At 35.5% G+C, this 10,904-nt stretch overlaps 1 protein-coding gene across 1 annotated transcript; it reads right to left on the minus strand.

The window, feature by feature from the left end:
- Positions 1-2,043: 2,043 nt before the first annotated feature.
- Positions 2,044-10,260, minus strand: LOC132553656 (cysteine-rich motor neuron 1 protein-like). The gene is made up of 7 exons (XM_060217916.1): positions 10,113-10,260; positions 6,465-6,620; positions 5,915-6,163; positions 5,405-5,581; positions 5,059-5,268; positions 4,661-4,852; positions 2,044-2,183 (listed from the first exon to the last, which is right to left on the minus strand). Exons 1-7 carry the CDS (start codon positions 10,258-10,260, stop codon positions 2,044-2,046), a joined length of 1,272 nt encoding a protein of 423 aa, XP_060073899.1.
- Between the last annotated feature and the right edge of the window lie 644 nt (positions 10,261-10,904).

Raw genomic sequence — 10,904 nt, forward strand, 5'->3', positions numbered from 1 at the left:
TCAAATCAACACGACAAATGTATTCCGCTAACGTTTTCAGGCCTAACGGCCATCTTCATACATTTATTATTATGTCTTAGTATATATATCATATGATGAATAACAATTATATTAACCTCTAATTAGAGACATAACATTAGATCATGAGAAATTAGCATGCATGTGGACTATCTAACTTGAAATCTGGTGCTCCTTCTATGTGGTAATTTGATATTCAATGTGTTACAGTTTTTATTACATTATAACACGCAATGTAAATATTTGATACGCTTTCCTGACACTAATACCGAAAAATCCTTCAATGCGATGGATATTTGTACATCTAATTTGTGTCTGTTTCACTTGTAGAATGTTGTATTCAGAGATAAAACATATCATGATATCAAATGATATATAAACAGATGTGTCCCGCTTTAGTTTATGAACACAATGATTTCTTTCATTCTATTATGCACAGAGAGTACACCTAATATACCTCGATTTACTTTAATAAAAATTATACTGCACATAAATATGGACAGCACAGAAAATGTCACGTGTTTTGAACGAAGAGAAAAAACAAAATCGGCCAAGGTTGTTATGAAACACTTCACAATACACAATTGCTTTATCACTGCAATGCTGTTCATGTGTAGACATGAAAGGTCTTACCTGTCAGAAGTTGGGGTATTGAGTAACACACTCCAGGTATTTAATTTTGGCGACTATTGTGCGATGTGGCATGTTATACGTAAGTGTTGACTAAAACCATACACAGAATTAAACCCATTTCCATGTACTGGGTGTGTAATTCTGTGAACTAGATTGACTCATTTTCTCGGAACCGAAATTACGTTTCGCGGATTTTTTTTTTTTTTTCTTCGTATAATCTATGTTTTAAGACGCATGCGTTCTATCCTTGTATACAAATTAGTCTTTGAAAAGTCTTTTATCATATGTTTTCTTTACTATTCATTATTCGTGCAGCTTTGCTTAATTACATACAATTATGTTTGTCATATTATCAGAGTGTATACTTTATGCTATAACAAACACGTATATTTCTATTAAAATGGACTGTGTTCTCCAGATGAAATTTACACTATGGAAATTAACACGGGCCCCATCAGACTCGTAGTTCATTTGTTTATTAAAGACATTTACCAATCTATACACTTATTAATGTATACGGAGAAATATTACATTTTCATATGGATTGCATGTTGTTTACATACACTAAAAGATAAATATCTGGTGACATTTCAAAGACATAAAGAAGATTCAAGTTAGTCCTGACCTGTTCAGCAGCATACTAGAGGGTGGGGAATGGTTGGTTGGCGTTTGTTTAAAAGACGACTTACACATAGTGGAGTAATTCTGTGAATTCTTGAACACATTACATTCTTTATAATATTCCACTTTCTTGTTATAACAATACTGGTACATCGTTTTTTCGTCAATAGGTGAAAACATGCGTAAGAATTATTTTGTCAGTACCAAGATAAACAAGACATGTTTTTGTTTGTGCCAGGAAGTCGATGCAGCCAGCAGGTATTTAGTTATTTGTCCTGGCAGGGAAGTTTGTACCATCTGAGCGTTATGAAACCCTAATAAGACAGGTACTAAATTCCTCCCTACGGCTTTGTGTCACTTCCAACAATGCATTTTTTTCTGACATTATACATAAACGTAATAATTTTGTCTACAACTTGGACATATACTGAGAAGTATATATTTGGTGTGTTTTATTTAGTCCATGTATGACAATATAAAATATTACGAAAACTCGTCCCTCAGAAACATTCAATTAATATATCGAAAATGCAATATGCAAAATCAAATATCTTTTTGCACAGTAAATAAAGGAACAATGTAAATATTTGTTTTTGTTTTTATAACATCAATCGTACAACAAAATACAGCTCTTATAATAAAGATAATACTACAACCTTCATATAGACGAAGATATATTAGTGGATAATTTTGAAATGTACACGCACGTACTAATGTTTTTTCTTGGATGCATGCATTTTATATACATTTAAGAACCGGAAACGGAAAGTGCTAATGTCGACATGCGCAGTACTGACAATCTTTCGGTCCCCGTAGGTATCCTGTCATACAGAAGATTCTACAAGAGTCCATTTCCTCCACACATGGATTTTGCAGTAGGATCATCGGTTCATCGGATTTGTGAATTCCCGCTGTAAATAAAACAGAAGTTTACTATTTCATGTTAAGAGTAACGAGCAACTACTTATTTTAAACGCCCTGTTCTAAAGCGCTTCACCTCTAGTAAATATTTAGTCAACTATTTTTTTATTGTGGTTTAAAGTTTCGGTAAGGCTGCTACGAACTAATGAAGGAATTATAATAAAGTTATATTGAATTAAGTACACCCTCCGAACAAGCACAAGGTGATAAGCACTACAAAAAGCAAGTTCAAGGTCCGTTTATTGTTTTTGTATTTTGGTGCGACATGGAAGGCAAGGTCACGGTGGATAGCGATTAAGAGATATTTTAACGACTAGATTATCTTTTTACACCTTTTCTCCGTGCCATACTACAAATTTCGCGTGGAAATCATTTTGGGTTTATACACGAGTAGATGCTGATTCGGTTACCGATATTGGGGTCCATATATCTAATGACCCATCATTCGTGAAAAATGTCGTTTCTACATTTCGAGATCACCGTTCCCGAAATTATGTACCCACAAATATATCTGAAGAGGTAGAAAGTTCGCGATTGAGACTTTACAGATACATTCAGGTGTCTGTTATGGAGACTTTACAGATACATTCAGGTGTCTGTTATGGAGACTTTACAGAAACCATTGGGTGTCTGTTAGGGAGACTTTACAGAAACCATTGGGTGTCTGTTAGGGAGACTTTACAGATACATTCAGGTGTCTGTTATGGAGACTTTACAGAAACCATTAGATGTCTGTCATTGAGACTTTACAGATACCATTAGGTGTCTGTTATTGAGACTTTACAGAAACCTTTAGGTTTCAATGTAATAATTTTGTTTACTGTACGATTCGCCGTTTTTTTAAACAACCCGGCAAGTTGAAAGTTGATTTTGCAAACAAGGGTGGATGTTATAAGCATCAGTAATAGTTTACATCATGACCTGTTAAGGTGACGTCCAACTAATACCTTAATATACGGATACCCTTGTCATTTCTTACAATCACAAACATACGCTGCAAGGCTTGAATGTATATAACCTAGGGATTTTGTAGATATTGTTCTTGTTCTCGACTAGGAATATGGGTTAGCACATTATAACTAATAGTTTGAACACTTTCGAAAAAGTTTAACAATGTGAGTTTAACATGAATGGGCTTAAAATACCGTGAAAACCCGTCCATCGTTTCGAAGGTGAGTTCCAGGATACTGATGAATTTAATGGAAAGCTATGTAAGAGAGAGCATTAAATAAGAACAAGCGGGTTCATATTCTATCTCGATATCCTGATCCGATCCACACTTCACCGCTTAAATGATTGATATGTTATCTTGTCTGGAGAGAAGACATCCAATAGTTTAATCCTAGTTTGCAAATATTAAATTTCCAACATAAAATATGGACCTGGGCTGTTCCACTCTGAGGGATATCCTACCTACACTTGTGAAGAAGAAACACCAGCTCAATGTGTTTCAATATTGCAATAATTCAGGTTGCCAGTTAATGATAAATATACGGTCGAGGTTGGTGAATAACGCTTCTCAATTTCATAGCTATGTCCCTCTCCTGACTGACGTGTATCCGTGCAAGGTAGACATTGTCTAAGATGACATTGAAACAGGTCACAAAGACCTTGTAAATTGTAAAGACATATAATTTCATTTCAGAAATATTAATAATGATTTAATAATCAGCAATAACAATATTGACCATATTCAATGTATATACCCACCAGAATTGGGAATCAAGGACATGGCTGGCTCATCTACAACATCAGCTTATTTCGGTATTTTTCTAAAAGAAACCAACGAAGACAGCTTTCCACTAAGCTGTATGACAAGAATGATGATTTCAATTTTCCAACGTGATTTAATTTATGTTCGGATATCGGCATCCACGCTTCCTCAACAATAGGTACATTTGCCACTGCTGGGTCCATATTGACTGTTGGTTTGTAGTATTGACATTTTCGTGCATGATGAACACAACTGACAGGTAAAGTAACAACCTTGGGCATGAAGAAATGCAGGCTAATGAAAATTATGTGGACGTTTTATGGTTGTCATAACGATTTCATTGGAAAATTTTCGATTTCCTAGGACGTTATGAAGTTGTACCCTATTTAACATATAACATCAAAGCCCCTCCTTGAGGAAAAAGCTTGCGTCATAAAATCTTAATCCTAACATAAATTTATTTATTTATTTATTTATTTTACAAAATTTGACCTTGACCTTTGACGTGAAGAAAGAATACAAATCAGTTGAATCCTAAATAGACATATGTGATTGGTCGAACAATGATCTATTTATCATTAAAGTTCAACAATTGCCAAGGTAGTAGGTATGCATCATTTCCTCAACAGCTTTAGCCCTAACTAGACAATTATAGCAACCGAAAATCACTTATATATTTAAGAAGATAACAGATAAAAAAAACGAAAAAGCAAAAATGAAATTAAATTTGTCATACGTTCTGCTGTTACTTACTTTTGTTATACATCTCGTCCTTACAAACACAGAAAGTGCAATGCTGTGGATCGATCATAAATCCCCCCGAACACTTGAGCTGGCAGATGGTCGTTGCGATGATGCACTCGTTCGCGACATCGGGACTGATCGTACTTGCAACCGGAAGTGACGCCACTGAAGCGTTTTTGTGTGAATCATGACTTACCGCGGCTATGTATAAATAGAAAACATAACTATGGTTATAATAAGAGTCTCCTGCAACGAACAGTTTCCTTATCTGATTTAGATATTGCAGTTTTATGTACATTGTATCTCTCATTTTTAAATTTCTGTCCAAGTCGGTCAGGATGGTGACAAAACAAAGCTTATAAACATTTAAAAATCAAAAGCTAGATTCCGGTTACTTCAAAACTTACGTTTGACGTCAGCTGAAATGCTTGTAGTAGGTCTTGTCGTGGTTGTGACGGTAGACGGGGCACACAAGCAATACTGACAGTCCTGTGGGCCTTTTACGAACCCGTTTGCGCACGACATTGCGCATGGGAGCTGGTTTGGGATGCAAGGGTTGGGGAGGACGATGCCCGTGGGGTTAGGGCTGGTAGGCTTTGATGTCATTGTTGGAGCCACTAAAATTGTTAGAATAACATGTCATCCCAACGTAAAAATGACGCCAAAACGAATAACTAAAATAGCTTCTTTTATCACTTAGTCAATAAGCTTGTTAAGTGATAAATATGCAATATATATCAATTTATATGGTACCTGTATTGTTGACTGTGATAACGAGGCCGTCAGGTTTACACAGACAATAGTTACAGTTGTAGGGGCCCTTCAAATAACCGTTGTTACACTGGAGTGCACAGTGGTGATGACTCGCCACGCACGGGTTATTCAGAAGAGTGAGTGGCCCGGATGTAGTCGTTGGTGGCGCTTTGGTACCTATTTATGACAGAAAATGCTTTAAACCTTGAAGGTATTTTGCCAATATCATTGATGAGACATAGAACATGAAATGCAAATGAATACAATCAGCCAAGTTCAAATTGATCCAAATTTGGTGAAAATCAAATAAATTTAACATGCAATATTTCACCAGTCATATTATTTTACTAACTAAGTTGATACTTTTTCAGATCTCGGAATAATTGAAAATATACGTTTCTTGCAGACTTTTATATCATTGATGACTTAAATGAAGAATAGACACTTCCGTTATTTGTGTTTCGTTCTTTACTAACAATATTGTCAGTAACTTTAAACGGTTAAGTTTACCGTGTGGCGCTGAGGCACAGAAGCAGAAATGGCAGCCATTATTTCCAGTAAGGAAGCCGTGTGGACACGTAAGGGAGCAGAACATCTGCTGTGGCTGACATGGATTTGTGAACATATTGTACCCGGATGTAAATGATCCTGATGTTTGTGATCCGGGTTTAGCTGACCCGGATGTTAATGTTCCGGGTGATAATGAATTTGGAATATAACTTTGAGGAGCCTGTGGATGATATGGCGCCGAGGTTACGCCTGCTAAAAAAAAGCAATTTTGTGAGTACACCTTTATACCTGCAGACTTATGAGTTTATCGAATAGAATTCATCCTAAAATCATTGAACTTAACACAAAAACAACAAGAAAATATCAACATGTAAGCATAATCATAAGTAAATCTCAAATTTATCGACCGAGGCAAAATGAATACAAATATTTTCAAGGAGGCAAAACGCACAAGGCCAAAAACATCAGATGTTCCAAAGAGTGAAATTATCACGTTTCCTTGCCGCATTATCATCAAACATGCCATTGACTAGTTCCCGTATGTACTTACCCTGGCTTGGAGATCGACACTGACAAAGAAGACAGCCATTCGACGAGTTGGTGTAGCCATTCGGACATTGTAAATGGCAGTAGCTGATTGGTGGAAAACAGAAAAATCTCTGATGGTCATTGGTTGATACTAAGAACCTTTTCTCGGGATAGCAATCTGTTGGTTAAAACGGAGACAAATTACTGATAAAACTGTAACTCATAGTTACGTTATTGATAGTGGTAACATATTCAATGTACACAATGGAAATATCAGCAGCTTTCCACCTACAAGCCTACGCCTATATTGTTAGGTGTCGTCTTGCTAATGACACTGAGCATTTAGAGAGGCGGGTTTGTACCACTTTTTGACGATTATCCAATCAAGAAAGGTTTAATATTACCTGTCTAGCCACACGGAATTTCAGTCGGAAAAGCTGGTTCTAGCCAATGCGCTTGTTTTTGTAGACTTGTTTCACAATTAATTTAAACAAAACAACTTTTGTGTGGTCTGACTATGATGTCACAGTTTAATCAATTTGATCTCTCATATATTCCATAGAGTTAGTTAACAAGGAACTGAAATGAGAAACCTAACGGTAACCCCTAGAGTTAACAAGGAACTGAAATGAGAAACTTAACGGTAACCCCTAGAGTTAAAAAACTGAAATGAGAAACTGAACGGTAACCCAGAGTTAACAAGGAACTGAAATGAGAAACTTAATGGTAACCCCTAGAGTTAAAAAACTGAAATGAGAAACTTAACGGTAACCCAGAGTTAACAAGGAACTGAAATGAGAAACTTAACGGTAACCCAGAGTTAACAAGGAACTGAAATGAGACACTTAACGGTAACCCAGAGTTAACAAGGAACTGAAATGAGACACTTAACGGTAACCCAGAGTTAACAAGGAACTGAAATGAGAAACTTAACGGTAACCCAGAGTTAACAAGGAACTGAAATGAGAAACTTAACGGTAACCCCTAGAGTTAACAAGGAACTGAAATGAGAAACTTAACGGTAACCCAGAGTTAACAAGGAACTGAAATGAGAAACTTAACGGTAACCCAGAGTTAACAAGGAACTGAAATGAGAAACTTAACGGTAACCCCTAGAGTTAAAAAACTAAAATGAGAAACTTAACGGTAACCCCTTGAGTTAACAAGGAACTGACATGAGAAACTTAACGGTAACCCAGAGTTAACAAGGAACTGAAATGAGAAACTTAACGGTAACCCCTAGAGTTAACAAGGAACTGAAATGAGAAACTGAACGGTAACCCCTAGAGTTAAAAATCTGAAATGAGAAACTTAACGGTAACCCAGAGTTAACAAGGAACTGAAATGAGAAACTTAACGGTAACCAAGAGTTAACAAGGAACTGAAATGAGAAACTTAACGGTAACCCAGAGTTAACAAGGAACTGAAATGAGAAATTTAACGGTAACCCAGAGTTAACAAGGAACTGAAATGAGAAACTTAACGGTAACCCAGAGTTAACAAGGAACTGAAATGAGAAACTGAACGGTAACCCAGAGTTAACAAGGAACTGAAATGAGAAACTGAACGGTAACCCCTAGACTTAACTTCATTATCCGTACCATGAGGATCGGTAAATAGAGGTGACCGAACAATTGGTTGCTATATATATATTTCTTACAGTTGATTTTAGAATGGACGAGATGCCATATTCAACAACCAGGAGTTTGTGTGACCTGTTTCTAAGACAATAAAAGAGCTACTCCAACGCTGAGCTGACATGTTCTCTAACAAGTTGTGTTTTATCAACGAAATCAGATAGGTCTTACTAAAAACCGTCAATTAGTATGTGAAATTAACAATATCAGAAATATCTGGAAACAAGGCTATTTACTACACACCAAACATTCAATAACTTGTTTATCATATTCAGTTAAATAAATCCATTGATGCAATTATAAAGTATTTCATGGACTTTGCATTGCGTGTCCTGATACCGCGAGTACGTAAAACGCCTTTCCGGTCAAAAATCAGTGGGTCAGCCAATCAAAATGCTTTTACATTTTATATCACATGAGGGATAAGCATTTGTTAATACAGTATGTAATAATTAAGCCGTGCCTTAGAAGATGAATGATACTCATCTTCCATGCTAGAATCAAATTAACATACGGTATATATTTAACAACTAACTATAACTTATTATCAAAAATGAACTTCCTGATTTTGAAAAAAAAAAATCTCTACGGGCAAATTCATTCTAAGAACTAAAAGTCATTTGAAAACGAATCGAAAATTACATTTTTGATAAAACATCTCCCGATTTCTCCTGGCGGTTGAACGGACATTAGCGTATGTATAATGATGACGAAAGCAAAATTATCTTTATTGACAATTCAATTCAGGTTCTATAAAACAATTTGTGTCCATATGACCTGTTAATTGCAAAGTTGGTTTGATTTACACGTTTTATAGTCATCTGTTTTGTTTGTAGTTTTGAAATAACAAATATCGTCAAACTTATGTTCCTTTCAACAGTTAAGGTATTTCGTAACTCCTCGGGTCTCTAGATGTGCTAGTGGTATTGTTTACTATCATAAAAGACGTTTGCGCTTAGATTTGAAGAGGGAGGTGCTGCATTTCAGATTCATTATGGAAACGCATATCAAATAACTATCTTCGTCGATATAGTTAATTAATTATAGTGTTAGAATGAGTTTGAAGTTTCTAAACGAACGCTCTTAAGTCACTGACGTTTTCTGTGAGATTAAAGCATTTCTCGTGTAGAGAACGCTCAAACAATAGACGGACAGTAATAAATGATAAAACACAAAAAAATATAAAATAAAATAAACAAATAAAGTATATTGATACTAAAGAATAGTCATGGCCACATTATAGCTAAGAAAATGGTTTTTGCTGTACAAATATTGTCACTATTCTATAAACGTTGTCAACTTCAATTCTAATTTTTATTGAAAGGTGTCATTGAAAATTTTGTATACAGTATACAAAAACAGTAGGTGATATACACTGCTAGTAGACTCCATCTATGTACTTAACCTTCTATCAAGATAAAGCAGTATATATGATTTATAGAATTTCGAGGTTATATTTATTTAACGGATCAGTGTTTACTTATCCTAATCAACAACTTAGTCCATGAACGTTAATTACGAATCCTTGAGGGTCGGAAAAGCTGTACGACGCAGTTACGTTTTTTCTCCTACGTCGAATGCTACATAATTATCGGAGGTTTTACATATATGTGTAGCCTTTGTGTAATTCTTACTTATTCATACGTATAATTATTAACATGTTAGTATGTTGAAAATGATGATGTAAATAGGTATTAATTTACCATTAGTGTAAGCCTTAAATCTGTAGTGATAGAAATATTCTTCTTCACATTGCACTGGGGTAATGTTTTGTAATTGACCCCATGAATACTTGTATTAAACAGGGGTTTCATTATATTTTTACCTTTTGCGCTTAAATTTGAGAGGAAAAAAATAAAACTTATCAACTTTCATGACAAAGTTACGTCACTTTACTCTAGATCATAAGTACCTCACACGGTGTATACCAGAAACCTTTGTTTCCGTTATCTCATGAAACAGATTCAAAATACCTGAACGTCTGTATTGAACGTTGTAAAGCCAGAAATGACATGAACGATGCATGTACTCACCTATTACGACAAAGATGGTTAAAATTAAACACGATCCTAAAGATAAACCAACATACATTCTAATGGTTGTTAGGCCAGTCAAGAGAAGGGAATAGACAACAGTAACCAGGCAAAGAGTCAATAGTTGAATCGGTACATTATTATGCATTTCTGGGTCAAAGACCGAGGGTTATCGAATAGTTACATAATCTGACACATAATCAATCATCAAACGCTACGGGTTATGAATTGTAGTAAGTTCGCTATTTTTAATTATTTAGCCTTTCCATTAAATCGGGCTGTGGAGTACAACTCGTGTGTTTTAGTCTCTCTTAATCCATAGCGTAATTTCCCCTTGTGAGCCTCACCTCGACCTGGCATCCTTATCTTATGTGAACAAGTGCGATGTGACGTCATCGTCTAAATATGGCTCAGATAAACTTTTTCAAACTAATAGGGTCAAGTATGACAGGACAAGGGTGATAAATTGCAGGCTTAATGACCTTCCTATACCTGTGTTAAGATTCCATTTCCTCTGACATGGTCAAACTATAGATTTCCATTCCGGCTACCGATTCTTACAAGCCTGTTCCTGATTGTATCAGACCCTATCTTTAATGTTAGACCTGAAGGTTCCGGCTCCATATTTAGTTCAATCATAGTACTAGAACTATTTTTAAACAGCCAGAGTCACCATGACGTCCAAGTCTTATGCGACCCAATGCATCCACAAAAAATAGATAAAAACAGTATTGTTTGATTATCAACTCAGTATGTATTTTTGTTATCATCAGTTTAGAAATATTTCTTTTA

This window comes from Ylistrum balloti, unplaced genomic scaffold, assembly GCF_031769215.1.
Source record: "Ylistrum balloti isolate Yb309-2 unplaced genomic scaffold, AGI_CSIRO_Ybal_v1 Utg370344, whole genome shotgun sequence".
Taxonomy (NCBI): Eukaryota; Metazoa; Mollusca; class Bivalvia; order Pectinida; family Pectinidae; genus Ylistrum; species Ylistrum balloti.

Bases quoted from the DNA above. Each gene is read 5' to 3' on its own strand.
- LOC132553656 (XM_060217916.1), bottom strand. From the start codon at position 10,260: ATGCATAATAATGTACCGATTCAACTATTGACTCTTTGCCTGGTTACT. The intron at 6,621-10,112 runs GTGAGTACATGC...TTTAACCAACAG, and splicing joins AACCATCTTTGTCGTAATAG to ATTGCTATCCCGAGAAAAGG. The intron at 5,269-5,404 runs GTACCATATAAA...TAACAATTTTAG, and splicing joins TATCACAGTCAACAATACAG to TGGCTCCAACAATGACATCA.